This window comes from Lynx canadensis, chromosome A1, assembly GCF_007474595.2.
Source record: "Lynx canadensis isolate LIC74 chromosome A1, mLynCan4.pri.v2, whole genome shotgun sequence".
NCBI lineage: Eukaryota > Metazoa > Chordata > Mammalia > Carnivora > Felidae > Lynx > Lynx canadensis.
In genome coordinates, this window is record NC_044303.2 from 114,341,301 (window position 1) to 114,358,886 (window position 17,586).

The following is a 17,586-nucleotide window of genomic DNA, read 5'->3' on the forward strand; positions in this document are numbered from 1 at the left end:
AAAGGAGCAGACAAGTTAGGTATTTAACTGCTAATAATTTAAATAATTAAATTATTATTAATATAATTAATATTATTAATATAATTAATCTCTGTGGTTAATGAACTATACCCCCAAGGCAAAGGCTAATCGTAAGGCCATAAAATTATCACATTGAGCAGCATCAGAGAATTTCTTTTCATAGTCACTTGGCAAACTCAAACTTTGTGTTCCTGTATCTTGAAGCCCCTGGGCATGCTTCAAGAATCACCCAGAGGCAAACCAACATTAATGAATACTTTTTTTGTTGCTGTTGTTCTCAGGAGAAAAGTCATTTGTACAAAGACAGAGATAAAGAAAAGAAGTCTAGAAGCCAGGAAAGGTCCACCTTGAGGTGACCTTGAAAGCATTTAAGCCTCCCCCCAAAACAGCATATATGCTCCTAAAGATGTTAAACAGTACTGTTTTTTATGCAAATACTTTAATTGAATCATTTTCTCCTTTTGAAGGAACAATATTCTTCAAGAGGCCACTCCATCAAAGACAGGAGCACAGTATTCCCAGGATCACAACAAGGAGGGGCAGACCACGGTTGCTTCAGATTCCTTGAGATCTTCTGTGATTCCAGGCTTGCCACCCCAAATTCAGGACCCCACCCTTCGAGGAACAAATCATTATAGTAATAAATTACCTTCATCTTCCATATACCAGCTAAGCATGTTTAACTACGAACGTCCAAAACACTTCATTCAAACCCAAAACCCATGTGGCTCCAGACTGCAACCTCCTGGACCGGAAACCTCCAGCTACTCTAGTCAGACCAAACAGTCTTCCATTATCATCCAGCCCCGCCAATGCACAGAGCAAAGATTTTCTGCCTCCTCAACAGTGAGCTCTCACATCACCATGTCTTCCTCTGCTTTCCCTGCTTCTCCCCAGCAGCATGCTGCCTCCAACCCAGGCCAAAGGGTTACAGCCACCTATAACCAGTCCCCAGCCAGCTTCCTCAGCTCCATATTACCATCGCAGTCTGAATATAGTAGCAGTAAAATTCCTTCCAATGTGGACACCAAGTAAGTATATTTTTTTTATATATGAATAGATACTGCATATACACTGAGTTTGTATCTAAGGAGTGTGGGGGAGTATGCTCTAGTTCACTATTTAGTATTTTGAAAGGCAATGAAACCTCAAGGTCTCTTTCATAATTCTCCTAAAACACCTTGAACCAGGGGGCTGGCAGTAAGAGGTCATCTGACCCATTCTCTAGTGTCCAGACTATCCTAAACCCAAATCACCTATTACCCCATACATTACTTACTTATAATTTTCTATCTTCAAAAAAAGATTTCTAATATAGTCAAGAACAGTGAACTATTCTCCCAGTTCTAAGTTAAGATCATCATGCTATAAATTTAATTGCTTGCGTTCTGGGCTCAGCTGAGATGAAGAACACCTGTCTGCTCTTCCTCAGATAGGATTTCCTCTCACATAAGCAGAGACTATTAAATTTCTTCTCAGTCTTAGTCTTTTCTTCCTATCCATTTTCCCTTCTGATCCTGAGCATCCACTTGGCTAAAAAAAAAAAAAAAAAAAAAAAAATTAATGAAAATCTGGTACTCAAATAGTGAAGTATATGAATTTTCCTTGCTATGATCAGAAGAAAGGCTTGAATAGATAAATGACCTTAGCGTTTCCTTTGGTAATTAAAAAAAAACACTTTGTTCAAATGAGTTGAGCTGATTGTCCTGTCTAAATAAAGAGAAGAATACCTGGAGCCTTATGCAAGCATGTACTACTTCCAAAGCCTAAAACTATCCTAGGAGAACCTGATATGAATAAGGACACAGTGGTTGTGCTTTTTTTAAAACATGAACTGAATACTTTGTGCTTATGCAAACCGAGAGCTATCAGTTTTCCTGTCCCTTGCCTGGCTAAAACATCAGATAATTAAATCTGAGGCAACTGAAAAACTGCCTGATGGAATATGTTTTGTTGCAGGCTTATCAAAAGATTTGCTTAGATTCTTGATAATTTCTCTCACTATTCCCCAGAAGCTAATTTTTGTAGAGATTTCTATTATTGGTGAAAACTCTGGAAATTAAGTTGAATGGACTACAGCAATTCAACCTGCAAAGAATTATTTTCAACATTTTAAAAAAATGAGGAAAGTCAAGAACATTTGTTAGAATCCTACAGATACTAAGACGAACCATTTGAAATGGCTGATAGTCAACTATTTTTCACCTACAAAAATGGCATTCTCATAGGTTTGACCTAATATTTTTTTAAAGAAGACTTTAAGCCCTCTCTTTCTCTTCCCTCCAAAATTCCTATTACACTCATTAACACACATCGTAGATTTTTCTTGGTTACAATCTAGCCAAATGATCATTTTCCATCTAGCTTTCCATTATTTTTCAAATTTCCTACGTGAGCATTTTTAAATCTAAAATAACGTTTTCTGACTCTACTATTTTTCTTAGTAAAGTCTTTCAATCCTATTCCAAATATCTGCTAAGAAAAGAGAGCCATCAAATAAGTATTAGTGAACCTCAACCATGTTCCTAGCTCTGTACACAGAACTAAGAGAGAAAGGCAAAAATGGAGGATAAGAAATAAAGCATAGGAGGTCCCCAAACCAGAGATCAAAGATACAGCTTTAGCTGTTCCATTTGCAGCAACCATAGATAACTCTTTTAATCTTCCCACAGCCACTTGATACCCATTCAGTGTCCAGCTGCACGGGGTGGAAAGCTCTGGCCCTTTGAACATTTGTGCACAACTCCCTCATTGTTATGGTGGGCTTAAGTTTGCCCTGCCTTCGAAAATAATCCCTTGGATTCTGACCTAGATTGCTTTGAAAGCTTTATTTAGCTTTTCATCAGTAGGAAACCCTTAAGCAAACATTTTATTCAGTCAATCAAACCCCAGACTGGACTTTGAGGAGAACTCCAATTCTAATTAGTCCATTCAAAAAGCTTGCTGTGTGACATTCAGCAAGTGTGCCTTACCTGCCTGGTGATTCAGTTTTATGACCTACAACAAAATTAAGGACTTCGGTGATAAATGATAGAAAAAAAAAATTCGCTTCTTGGCCTTTTCGCTAAGATCAAGTGTAATGACAGAAAAAAAAAAAAGACCTATAAAGCAGAATGCAAGAATATGAGTTTATAAATATGAGCAGATATCTTGTCTTACATTTAGGCTATGTAAACTGATAAGGGTATTCACTGAATAAAGTGACTGGGTCAAATACACATCAGTGATTCTCAGGCTCAATTTTGATAATCCTTCAGGATTTCTCAGATATACTGCATAATATTATAACAGTCAAAAAACAAACTTATTTAATTCTAATTCACTTTAACAAGCATGTGACTTTTATAAAGATGGTAGACTAACATTAAAAAAATAGGCTATTATAGCTCCATATAGTTAGAAAAATAGGAGATTTTTAAGACAAAGGAATTTTACCACTTTGACATGAAAATTCAATCTTAAGGGAAAAAAAAAAAAAAACAGGGTGCCTGGGTGGCTCTGTCAGTTAAGCATCCAACTCTGGGTCTCAGCTCAGGTCTTGATCTCAGGGTTGTTGAGTTCAAGCCCAGTGCTGGGCTCCATGCTGGACATGAAGCCTACTTAAAAAAAATAAAATAAAAATAAAATAAAATTTGAAAACACAAACACAACTATTTATTTAAACATTTCATTTGGCTATTTACTTAACTGAACAAATCAGACTTTTAGTTTAGGATTAATATAAACAACCCCGAATGTCTGTAATGTAAGGAGGAGAAATGTGCACCATCAACTTTCAATACAGAGCATCCAGAATCAAATTAAAAACATTCACTCATTCAAGTGAATCCCCTATACCCAGCCTCTGTGTTACTGAAAATAAACATTACAATGGTGAGTAATAAGTCATCTTTTTTTACTTGAGTATGTTTATAATCTAGAGATTACTAACCAAGTCCCCAAAGCCTGCAAGAATTAAAACTCTGGCTCCTCTTGGAAGAGATACATTTCCACTTAGCTTATAAGCTCTTGTTAATGATCCTTGAGGACATCTGAACAGGAACAGGTCAGAGAACAGACCCAGGGTGCCTCATCTTGATAACTGGAGAATGTTTATGATGATAATACTAAAATACTCACTGAAAACAGTGGCCAGTTTTCCCACATTAAACAGATATAAACGCACACTTGCAGGGAACAAAATGAATAAACTAGGTGAAATCTGAACAAACAACTGTGAAAGTGCAAGCCACCTTACAAATTTAATACAGGAGTTCCTAAGTACTACTCCTATACTCTATCAGAATCAACAGGAGAACTCAGAGAGAAGGAAGAACATCTTTCCAGATAATTTAGATTAGAACTTCAAATACAGATGTAAACCAAACTCTTCAACTGCTACTCAAATTTGCTTTCTTTTTCCCCAAACCCCTCTTCTCATTCAGGTTACATTTCTTTCTCCTTCCTCCCCTAACCGTTCCTTTCTTTCTCTAAAAATCACTTTAGCAATGTTGAAGAAGCCACAGCTACTGTAAAAGCTACTTGTTATATAGTACCACACTTGAGTTTTGTAAAATAGGAAATTAAAAGGAACTGGAAATTAATAGGAAAGCTAGAGACTATGACAACTGTACACTCCATTCAAAGCAAAAGAATATTTGCTAAGTGCCAGTGATTACACTAGAGAATGTTTAACAGCTCTGGAGAAAGGAGCCATGATTTGTGGTATTTACCTACTTCCCTGGTGTAGATACTCCCAACACCATCAATTTCAAACTATCAACATGAGATCACAGGGAACTGAGAACAGTATCTACCCACAAATCAAATTTACCAAATTCAATTACAAGACTGGAAGGGCTCACAAGCTGCCAGTAACTAGACTTACTCTCAATTCTTTATGGCAGATCTTTAAGGAAGAACATCCCTCTTACACCTAATCTAATTTGTTCCTCCTGTCACTAAATTTTAATTTGGCAAGACTTAAAAAAAAAAAAAAAGTTGGTAACCATTCTTATTAAATCCTTCTTGACTATTATTAGGAAATTAGTATTTTTAATAACTCTAATACTACCAGTACTAAGTGGTGGTAGATTCAACTATCTAAAAGTGACTAACAAAATGAGGTCAAGTCTATTTTAGTACCACATTGTACTTTGAAGATCTGTTTTAAAAATCTTTTTTTCTGGGGTGCCTGGCTGGCTCAGTCAGGAGTCAGAAGAGCATATGACTCTTTTTTTTTTTTAATATGAAATTTATTGTCAAATTGGTTTCCATACAACACCCAATGCTCATACCAATAGGTGCCCTCCTCAATGCCCATCACACACTTTCCCCTCCCTTCCACCCCCCCATCAACCCTCAGCTTATTCTCAGTTTTTAAGAGTCTCTTATGGTTTGCCTCCCTCCCTCTCTAACTTTTTTTTTCCCCTTCCCCTCCCCCATGGTCTTCTATTAAGTTTTTCAGGATCTACATAAGAGTGAAAACATATGGTATCTGTCTTTCTCTGTATGACTTATTTCACTTAGCATAACACTCTCCAGTTCCATCCACATTGCTACAAAAGGTCATATTTTATTCTTTCTCATTGCCAAGTAGTATTCCATTGTGTATATAAATTCTTGATCCTAAGTTCGAGCCCCACATTGGGTATAGAGGTTACCTAAATAAATAAAAACTTCAATAAAAACTTTTCTCTTTTTAAAGCTATCAACAACCCTCAGTTGGCCAACCTCTAAGTGCTACACCATCCCAAAATGCAAATGCTAATAAACCCACACCAAGGACTCCTGACCATGAAATACAAGGATCAAAAGAAGCTCTGATTCAAGATTTGGAGAGAAAGCTAAAATGCAAGGACAGCCTTCTTCATAATGGAAATCAAGTAAGCAAAATGTCTATTTTCTATAAAAAGCCAATTAAACTATAAAATATTTCTGCCTTTCTGTCTCACAAATCTTTGCCCATATAATCCACAAGGGATAGGATTATCTAAAAAGAGAGAGTATTTGGATACAATACCAAACATTCTGCATGAAATCACCTCTTGGTTTTCAGTAGTAAAAGAAGGATGCAAAAGAAGAATGTAAAACAATATAAAAACAAAAGAATGAAGCAAAAAAAAATTTGAAGATTTTCCACTTTAAGCATTACTCTCACATAAAATATGTCTGATGACCAAATAAACAATAGAAGATATTGTCAGTCACCTTGATTTCTTCATGTACCTTGGTGTATATGACTGGACAAATAGCCATGATATTTATGAGAGAACTCTTACTGTACCCACTGTATTAGTCACTTATCTTTGAAACAGTACTGTATGTCTTCAATCCAAACACATATAACATATCAGATGGACTGCTTTCAAGCCAGAAATTAAACAAAATATTCAGTGTTCATTTAATAAAAGTTATTTCTCAATGTGAGGATATACAGTGCTATATTCAAAGATGGAGTCAATGGGAACATGCAAAACAAAAAACATGAAGAATTTCCCTTCACTTGGGAGAGCCTTACTTAAGGGGGATTATGCCTGCCTTTCCTAGGAGCAAGAGGAAAACAGAAGTGAATATTACAGATGTGAAAGTGACACTAGAACAGAAGGGAAATGTTTTGAATGAAAAAAAGTTTTAAAACAGAGTATTTATCTCTAATTCAATAGACAGAACTATACTTCTTTGGTAGCATTCTTGGTGGTTTTAAGGTAAAGGTGCACAAACAACTTTTATTAAATCTTGTTACTTTCTCCTTAATGATTGATTTCTTCAAAGCGGCTAACATATGAGGAGAAGATGGCTCGCAGATTGCTAGGACCACAGAATGCAGCTGCTGTGTTTCAAGCTCAAAATGACAGTGAGGCACAACATTCACCACAGGTAAATTAAAATAATCTTTACCTAACTGGAGTATTTTTCTTTTGAGTGATTTTTAAATGTTTGTTTTTCCAAATGCTAATATGTATCATTTGAAGCAAAAGTCAATCACTTCCATGCTCCATTAGATATAAAAAGGAGAGGCCACGATGGGCCAAAATGTATAGAGAGAAATTTAAATTTTTACTCCACTTTCTGGTGTTCTAATATCTGCATATGAAATGTCACAAAGTCAAAACACCAGAAGGTTAACACTGTCACTCTGCATGTGGACATTTAGGGGTCCATTACACCTAGAATTCTTTTTCCAATGTCCACATGGATAATTTATGAATTATAAATCTTTAACAGAAGTTAAAACTCTAAACCAAAGTAATTATAACCTTTTCTCATAATAAGCTCCTAATCATTTCAATGTTTTAAAATACAATTGTGGAACTAATGAAATATCCAATTCCCTTTGCTTCTGTATTCAAAAATGCTTATTAAAAACAAAACAAACAACAACAACAAAAAGCCTGGAGTAATGGCTCAGATATTAACAAAAGGATCCTTTCCACGAACGTATAAACCTTATAGAGGGCATAAAGTGAATATCCCATATGCTTATCAACTTCATTCTAACACGTAAATGTAACCCTAAAGAGAAATATTCAGTTGGAGAGACAGAACGGTTACTCCTGTCTTCCTTCTGTAGTTACCTCTCATCTCTTCCCAAAAAGTTCACAAGAAACTAGACACCAAAGGGATGAAAGAGGATACCCAAGACTCCACTATCCTAAGTACAGGAAACTGAAAATAGGATTTTTGTTTCTGTTAAATGCAACAAGACCTACTAAAAAGGATGGAGCAGGATCTAACAATGCAAGTAACTAGAAACTGAAAATAGAACTTAAACCTCTTTTTGGCTAATGAACAGTTCATACATTCATTCATTCAATTAATTTACATGGAGCACCTACTCTGGACTGGTACAGATTACAGCAAGAATAGGATGCAAACCTACCTCTATTAGTAGAAATTACTCAAAACAATGTTATATTGATGGCTTACCTTATAAATTCAGTGTATGATTTCAAGGGCAAGAATGTATTATTTTTCTCATTCATTCTTTAAAAACATTAAAATGAAGGTAACAGTACCAAGAAAAGAGATAGCAGCAAAACATATTATGAAATCTGAAAAGATAAATCTTAGATTTTTGTGTATACTTCAAACATTCCAATAAAAAATGTTATCAAATTATATAAAACTGAAATATTACACCTCTTAATATGAATATATACATATTCAAATCATTATTATATGAAAAAGCAAACAATTTAATTTGGATATTTTGGGTTTAATTAAATTATTTTCACTTTTTACCAAAAAAACTAGTTGATCTGATAAGTGAATTGTTCTTTTGACATTCTGTGTAGAGAACTTTAAGACTAGCCAAAAAAAGTTAGAGTTGTAAGAATTTTATTTTAAAATGACCAAAGGGGCGCCTGGGTGGCGCAGTCGGTTAAGCGTCCGACTTCAGCCAGGTCACGATCTCGCGGTCTGTGAGTTCGAGCCCCGCGTCAGGCTCTGGGCTGATGGCTCAGAGCCTGGAGCCTGTTTCCGATTCTGTGTCTCCTTCTCTCTCTGCCCCTCCCCCGTTCATGCTCTGTCTCTCTCTGTCCCAAAAATAAATAAACGTTGAAAAAAAAAATTTTTTTTTAAAAAAATGACCAAATAGGGGCGCCTGGGTGGCGCAGTCGGTTAAGCGTCCGACTTCAGCCAGGTCACGATCTCGCGGTCCGTGAGTTCGAGCCCCGCGTCGGGCTCTGGGCTGATGGCTCAGAGCCTGGAGCCTGCTTCCGATTCTGTGTCTCCCTCTCTCTCTGCCCCTCCCCCGTTCATGCTCTGTCTCTCTCTGTCCCAAAAATAAATAAAAACGTTGAAAAAAAAAATTAAAAAAAAAAAATTAAAATGACCAAATACATTAAACATATTCATCACAAAATAAGTAATGTATACTCAGATTATAGGTGTTTTTCAGCTATCTGGATAGGGAGAGATTTTTCACTTATCTCCCCTGCTGTGCCAAGCACAGTGAAATACACAAAATAAGCTTTAAGTATTTGATCAATTAATTAGGATTTCCATCAATCTCTGGTTTTATTCTCAAATGGAAATAATTTTCTGGTACTCAGATATAAATCCTAAAAGATGTTTGCTTAAATTAAATAAACTTTTATTAACCAGGAAGTAATTAATGTTGTTTTTCAAACCTTCTCAGAGCTCTACACGTAGCTTCCATGGTGTCTATCATGATTTTGTGCCATGGCTAAAAAGAGAAGCATTTTCCAGTCTAATATGTGTTTACTGCTGTTGGTGCACTTTTGAGCAGTGGGCATAATACCTTGTATCTACTGCCAACACAAGTGACTTCATGTCTATTCCTGTTTTACTAAAGGACAATCTGTACCATGTGTTCCCATTTCAAATACACCAGGGAACACATCTCCCTTTGTTGTAAAGTAGTCATATGAAAAATGAACTACCATGAATTCAACGTCTAGCTAATGTTCATGTACCATACCTGTTAAATAGTCCTATTAATTCAGGGGATTACTTGCTAGAGTATTAGAAAGTTAGTGCACTATACGGTAAGTACTTAATACAGTTAACCCTTGAACAATGCAGGAGTTAGGGGTGCCAACCCCCCCTACACACAATTCAAATCCACTTGTACCTTCTAACTCTCCAACAATTTACTAAAAACTTACTTTTGACCAGAAGCCTTACTGATAAGTAGATTAACATAGATTTTGTACACTATATGTATTATATACTACACTCTTACAATAAGCTAGAAAAAAAATGCTGAGAAAATACACTTAAAGTACTGTAGTATGTTTTATCTTTAAAAAAACCCATATACAGGGGCTCCTGGGTGGCTCAGTCAGTTAAGCGTCTGACTTCAGCTGGGGTCATGATCTCATGGTTCAGGAGTTCTAGCCCTGCTTCGGGCTCTGTGCTGACAGCTTGGAGCCTGAAGCCTGCTTTGGATTCTGTGTCTCTCTCTTTCTCTCTGCCCCTCCCCTGCTCATGCTCTGTCTCTCTCTCTCTCAAAAATGAATAAACTTAAAAAAAAATTTTTTTAAACCCACATATAAGTGAACCTGTGCAGTTCAAACCTGTGTATTTCAAGGATCAACTGTATATGGAATTAACCATGAAGGCACAAATACAGCCAACAAAGAAATGTTCATTTCAGCTATGACTACTTAATTCTGCTTCATTTCAAGCTAGTAACCACATATTAACATTCTCACCTTGTTTTAATTTCAAACAGCACAACTCAGAACACGCACGACTGCAAGTTCCTACATCACAAGTAAGGTACAAAATTTTTTTTTATTTTTAAAGAACTATCTATTTTACTACCAAAAATATATTCAGCTTAAAACTGTATTATTTATAAAGACTTCAAGCCTCCTACATACCTTTTATAAAAAACAATGTGACTTTTCTAATGTCCGAGAGGATGATCAAAATTTTTATCTGTTAGGGGTGCCTGGGTGGCTCAATCGGTTAAGGTCATGATCCCACAGTTTCATAAGTTCGACCCTTGCATTGGGCTCTGCGGCAGCACTGAGCCTGCTTAGGATTCTCTCTCTCCATGTCTGCCCCACCCCCACTCACGCAGTCTCTGTCTCTCAAAATAAACGTAAAAAAATGTCTTTTATCTGTTAATTGTCAGTACTATCTCAGAAGAAGTTTTTAATATGTTTTGGTCAAATAAGCCAGGACCACATGTCCACGTTAAGCAAGTATCTCATGACAAACAAAACCCAATTCTAATTACCAAATCATTGCATATGATAAGAATTGTCCATGGGGTACTCTCCATTTTAATAGATCAGTTTCTTCATCAATTTGTAGCACTGTATAAAAGAAATAAAGATGGGGGCGCCTGGGTGGCGCAGTCGGTTAAGCGTCCGACTTCAGCCAGGTCACGATCTCGCGGTCCGTGAGTTCGAGCCCCGCGTCGGGCTCTGGGCTGATGGCTCAGAGCCTGGAGCCTGTTTCCGATTCTGTGTCTCCCTCTCTCTCTGGCCCTCCCCTGTTCATGCTCTGTCTCTCTCTGTCCCAAAAATAAATAAACGTTGAAAAAAAAAATTTTAAAAAAAAAAAAAATAAAAATAAAAAAAAAAAGAAATAAAGATGTATATTTTGTACCAGATCTTCCTAAATTGCTACCATTTCTAACAGTCTTCAAATATGCCTCTCTCTATTGTTATTACACTGACACATTAAATAGCATAGACTCTGAGGGTTCCAATATGATAGCTAAACTATATTTGTGCAAAAGGAAGAACAATGACAACTTTCCTGTATAGTGATTATTAAAATATTTTTGTAGAAGCAGATCATCCTCAAGGGGAGATGTGAATGATCAGGATGCAATCCAGGAGAAATTTTACCCACCTCGTTTCATTCAAGTGCCAGAGAACATGTCAATTGAAGAAGGAAGATTCTGCAGAATGGACTTCAAAGTAAGAGTGTAAAAATATTGGACGAAAAATAGCAACAAGATACTGTTTTGAAAAGTGTCCTCTTCCTCTTCATAATCTGTTACACACTGTAACAAGCAGCACGTATAGTGGATAAGAACAAAACTTCTGGAACCAAGCTTACCTGGGTTTGAATCCTGGCTTTGCCACTTTCCAGCTATGTAACCTAAGTCACTGAACCTTCCTGTGCTTTTGTCTCATCTGTATGGCAGAGTAACAAATGTACCTCATAAGGCTGTTATGAGAATTAACTGAGTAAATAGACATAATGTACTCACAATAGTACCTACCCCCTAATAAATACATAAGTGAAGCTATCAAACCAATAAGATTTCTAAAGCAGTATTCTCCATTAAGAAATTCAAGCCAACCTGCTCACCTGGCGTAGAAGAGATCTTCATGCTAGAAGTGATCTTTAGAAAGACCTACATTTTTATTGCTCTCATTTTGGAGACCTTTTTCTTATAAAATGTTTTTCTGGATTCCTTGTGAACGAAAGTCCATGTATGGATTTAATTGTTAAGGTTTATAAGAAAACACTTAAACTGGAATTTAAACACCAGAATTACAGCTCAAGAGCATTCTACTTTGGTAAAGTCATCCATTAGATCAGCAAGCATCACACATATGTCCCTCTGAGACTTCAACTGCAGTCACATTTTCAAAAAAACCCGTATCACTTCATACTTCTTGGGGAGACCTATATAACGTAAGTTAATGTTCTAAATATAGTAACTGAGACACCTTACAGGGCCTCATGGTGCATACGAAAGAGCTAGATGTGGTTTGATGTAGTCTGAAAATACTAGATTGATTTCGAGAGTTTAATTTCTACTGTTTTGTTAAACATTGTTGAAAGCAAACACCTTTTTAAGCTCTTGCTTTGCACTGTCAATCACAAACCCACCCAGATACTAGAATTGTTAAAAGTTGTAAATGGACAAATAGGTACCAGTGATGATATAATTTAAAATTCTGTCATCTCCTTCTTGTGTCTTCCTTTCCAGGTCAGCGGACTGCCAGCTCCTGATGTGTCATGGTATCTGAATGGAAGACCAGTTCAATCAGATGACTTGCACAAAATGATAGTGTCTGAAAAGGGTTTTCATTCACTCATCTTTGAAGTGGTCAGAGCTTCAGATGCAGGGGCCTATGCATGTGTTGCCAAGAACAGAGCAGGAGAAGCCACCTTTACTGTGCAGCTGGATGTCCTGGGTAAGCCATCAGAGGGATCTTCAAGAGTTCCTTAAAATCCAGCAGTATTAAAAAAAAAAAAAAGCAAGTGTTAAAAAGGAAAATCCCACAGGACTTCATATTTAAGGTCAATGTCTACACAACCCAGGAGAATGCCAATTTTTATCTAAAAGTCACAGGGTGGGAGAGGGGGCAGACAGCATTTTTGAGAGAAACTCAGGGAAACTTCAACAAGAGACCTACAACCAAAGCTTTTCACAAAAGGAAATAAAGAAATAGTGCAATTTTAGACAAACCAAATGAGGCAGTACAGTTGACTCTCAATTCAACATAGGTTTGAGCAGTGCATGTCCATTTACATGCAGATTTTTTATAACACAGTATTGTCACCTGCTTATGATTTTTTAAATAACATTTTCTTTTCTCTAATTTACTTCATCATAAGAATACAGTATATAATACATATAACACAGAAAATATGTGTTAATGGACTGTTCATATTATCAGTAAAGCTTCCAGTTAAGAGTAGGCTATTAGGAGTTAAGTTTTTCAGGAGTCAAAAGTTATGTGCAGACTTTCAACTGCATGGCGGCAGGGTGGAGGGGTGCCCCAATGCCCTGTACTGTTCAAGAGTCAACTATATAAGCATTTCTAGATGTAACCATTTCTAGATGTAACTAAAGGATATTATAGTGAAAAACTTCAGTCTAATCACTTCTCTGATCTATCGTCTAAATTAATCTGATTGTTATTTTTCCAGCATTGCCATGATCACACATTACTTAAAACTGAGATATAAATGTTAACTTTTAGCCTCAGATGATGTTGTTTAATAGAAAACTAGTCTCTATTTATAACAAAAACACACCGACTTGCTTTCGAAAACAGGTATGGCTAAACTGTCTCAAATTTGTCTTCAGTAAGGCAGTTTCTTATAAAACTTATATACTACTTAAAAATATTACAATTTAAGTGGTTTAAATATATATTACATTTGTAAAGGTTTAAGCCATGGCATACTGCAGAAAAGATACTTTGACATAATTTACTGCTGATTACATAAAATCTTGATCAAGTTAAAGGATGAACAATATCCTTGATTTTGTGTTCTATTCAAATCAGTGAAAAACCCTTTAAGATTATTCTATGATATAATAATGGGCCTCAGTCTAAGGGAAAACCGAGTAATCTGGGAATCAAAAAAAAATCCAATTCAAGTGATTAAGCTTTGAGCAAATCCTTTTTGTGCAAATAGCTCCAGAAATATTATTAATGCTAGAGTTGAAAGAGGCCTTGGCAGGCATCTGTCCAATTTCATTTCTCCTTCAGAAAAGCTAGGGTTACAGTATTCTGATACCATTTCCTCTTTTCCTTCAGGTAATTAAAGAAATGATGTAATAATTACTGACAATTATATACTATTTTACAGTTTACAAAATGCTGCTTCATTCATTATCTCAGCTGATCCTCACAGTAATTTTGTGTGGTAGGCAGAGCAGTCACTATACCTGTAATTATTTTACAATAGATAAAACTGAGCCTCAGAGAAACTAAACAAATCTTTCCCATTTGGCATGGCTGGTGGGGCAAATAGAGAATTTGAACGTAGGCTGTCTAGTCTTGCCACCATTCATGCTGCCTCCTTATAGAAGAGACATAAATGAGAATATAACTTAAATTCTTTGATGAAACATGATTGTAAATTCAATGCAACATTACTATTTTAGAAGTCTAAATGGTATAATAATGCAAAATAGTACTCTATGTTGTTTAAAATAATGCTAAAACATAAGCTTTCAATCTTGTGTTTTTTAAAACTTTTGTATCAACATACAAATTTCATAATACCTTGGCTTGGCTTATTTTCTTTTTATAATATTTCAAATACCTGAATTTTTTATTAATATGTAGCAAAAGAACATAGAAGAGCACCAATGTTTATCTACAAACCACAAAGCAAAAAAGTTTTTGAGGGAGACTCAGTGAAGCTAGAATGCCAAATCTCAGCTGTACCTCCACCAAAGATTTTCTGGAAAAGAAATAATGAAATGGTACAATTCAACACTGATCGAATAAGGTAGGATAAGTATTTTTAGACATAACTCTAGTTTATTGGGATGAATCCAGTTGTACTTGAAATGCATTATAAATGGCATGCATTTGTAATCTCACTTTGTCTGGTTTTTAAAACATGCAGAGAAATGTAATAAACCTCATTACACCAGATTCCACTAATCAAAAACATAAGGCATAAAGTAGGCCAGGACTTACCTTTTTACTAACAATAAAGAAAGATGGCTCAAGGAAATGATGACACAAACAAAATTAAGTGGGGGGAGGTTAAATTCAATAAAACCAATGCTACATGGCACTGACTAGGTACAGCTCAGAATTTCCAAATACTTCATTTTCTTACAGTCTGGCACTCTAGGTCACAGACAGCATAAATAAACTTTCACAGGAAAATCAATTCTTATACTTTAATTTTTTATTATTGTTTCTTTCCAGTTTATATCATGATAACTCTGGTAGAGTCACTTTACTGATAAAAGACGTAAACAAGAAAGATGCTGGGTGGTATACTGTGTCTGCAGTTAATGAAGCTGGAGTGACCACATGTAACACAAGATTAGATGTTACAGGTATGTCACCCTATCAACCCAAGTGTTATAAAGGACTTAATCAGAAAGATTTAGTAAGAAACACAATCTCAGCATAATATAAAAATGTCTGGTATAAAATACGAGAGATTTTCCCCCAACAGTTCTGATTTTTTTTTCTTGTCCTGTCTGATATTGAATACCTAGAGCAACCCATTTGTTTAGAACATGTTTTCTGAATCAACTTCTATTTTGATCTATTTCAGTCCATCAAAGGCAAACTCTTCCGGCTCCTAAGCAGTTACGTGTTCGACCAACTTTCAGCAAATATTTAGCACTTAACGGTAAAGGTTTGGATGTGAAACAAGCTTTTAACCCTGAAGGAGAATTTCAGCGTCTGGCAGCTCAATCTGGACTCTATGAAAGTGAAGAACTTTAATGAGGTTACCAACATTTGGAAATACAACAACTACACTATTAGTAATATATTCAATTAAAATTTAAAATAAATCCATAGCTGTATTAACAGATTATGGCTTTAATTAGGTAATATAACTAATATATATTTATAATATTTATCCTTTGACTCTTACACATTCTATCTTCTCTGGTTTGCGAAGCCTAAGGAAAATCTGGGCATATGGGTTTGTAATTGTAGAAGACTATCTTAAAATGTGAGATTTTAACATTTAAGTCATATACATTTAACAATTACAGATTATGAATTAATATCAACTTTTTAAGCACATCTAATGCTTGTAATAAGGTTTACTGGTTCTGCTTTCTAAATACTGTTTTACCCGTTTTCTCTTAGAGGAATACTAACATGGTATAGATTATCTGAGTGTTCCAAAGCTTAATGTCAAAAGAGAATAAAATTTCAAATATTCAAAATAGACTTGTCTTCTCTTCACAAAAGTCTAGATCTTTGTAACTTTTGGTGTTTATATATTATACAACATCAAGTAAAACCTAAGAATAACAATTTCCAGAAAAGCAACAATAGTATGTTCTATAACTGTATCTTAATGAAGCTCATTTACGGCTCAGTCAATTCCTCCTGAAATTCAGCTAGGCATTCCATGGTTTGCCATTTCATAAGGAAACAACCACAGTAACTTAAATCCTGACAGACTCGCTCCTGAAATTGTTATTTTGCTTTAACCAAATAAATCCGTTAAATCTTCAAGACCTCTGAGTCTACCGAGTTCAATGGAACAAGAATAGTCTGCAGATTCAACTGCTTAATTCTTTTACTTCATGTAAATTTCAATACCTATATTTGAGGAGGGGGGGGAGGGATCCTCCTACATTTAAACTTCAGATAAGCTATTACATTAGAAAACATAATTTTGTGAGCCTCTCAGAGTCTAAGTACAGGAATGGGAAAATCCTTTTATTATACTGTCCTTAAGCTAGGACACTAGCCCTTTCTTCTCAGGCCTCCTATCCACTGGCCACGGCCTTTTGCTAGGCCTCTCCTGTTTATTATTGGTAGTCTTTGACCCTTGTTGCTGTGTGGCCTCGTTTTGCTTTTCATCTGCACATAAAATAGCGTTTATAAACATCACTCTACATCTCTTTCAGAGAAATAACAAAAGAAGCTTTATTTTTTATTTCCAAAAATAGCTTGATGGTTTTCTTTGCTGGCTGCCCTAGGGCCTTTCTACTGAATTTATTTTCCTTTTTTCCAACATGAGACTCCCTCTTGTCTCATATCCTGGCGGGTTTTCGGATGCCTTAATTTACAGCCAAATTTCTTTGGTCTTTTCTATAGCTGGTTTACAAACCTTCCCATCTTTGCAAAGCTTCAGTGCCAGATGTGAGTCTGGGCTCCCGAGGACTCCTGTTGGGCCTACTCTCCCTCATCACTTCAGAGCTGGATTTTGTTTAAATCTATTTCATCATTTTCTTTAGCCATATTGGGTGGGAAGAAGGGTGGGAGCTACTTCTAGCTGCAGCTCTCGGTTCATGAGAACCGGTGTCTGCAGGCAGCAGGGGCAGCGTGGGCACCTGGTCAGGCACTCGGGCTCTGGCGTCCTGCACACCTGACCCCGCCACCTGTGGACTTCGGTAAGTCACTGACCCTCTCAGCGCCTCTGCTTTTCCAGACCTAAAATGAGGATAAAACACCTACCTTTCAGGAAGGGGGGATGTGAAGACTAAACAAGCCAATAAATGTAAAAGGTGTTCAAGAAACAGTAGCCCGTTACAATTAATTACTACGACTTTTACCACCAACCCCAGGCCCGAAGCCAGATTTGCCCTAGAAGCCGGCCCCTCCGCCAGAGATAAAGCGCCGCAATTCCTAACCCCGCCTCAGCCTGCCGCTTTCCAGAGCGTCCTCGGTGCGCACGCGCGCTTGTCAC

At 36.3% G+C, this 17,586-nt stretch overlaps 1 protein-coding gene and 1 long non-coding RNA gene across 2 annotated transcripts; one reads left to right on the top strand and one right to left on the bottom strand.

Moving 5' to 3' along the window:
* The first annotated feature begins 696 nt into the window (after positions 1 to 696).
* MYOT (myotilin) lies at positions 697 to 16,054 on the top strand. The gene is made up of 9 exons (XM_030318805.1): positions 697 to 1,052; positions 5,708 to 5,885; positions 6,775 to 6,879; positions 10,202 to 10,248; positions 11,273 to 11,405; positions 12,431 to 12,638; positions 14,529 to 14,694; positions 15,126 to 15,259; positions 15,484 to 16,054. Exons 1-9 carry the CDS (start codon positions 697 to 699, stop codon positions 15,654 to 15,656), a joined length of 1,500 nt encoding a protein of 499 aa, XP_030174665.1. The 3' UTR covers positions 15,657 to 16,054.
* LOC116738026 lies at positions 12,234 to 17,541 on the bottom strand. The gene is made up of 2 exons (XR_004343532.1): positions 17,355 to 17,541; positions 12,234 to 12,668 (listed from the first exon to the last, which is right to left on the bottom strand). It is a non-coding gene; the product is annotated as an uncharacterized LOC116738026 (long non-coding RNA).
* Positions 17,542 to 17,586: the final 45 nt, after the last annotated feature.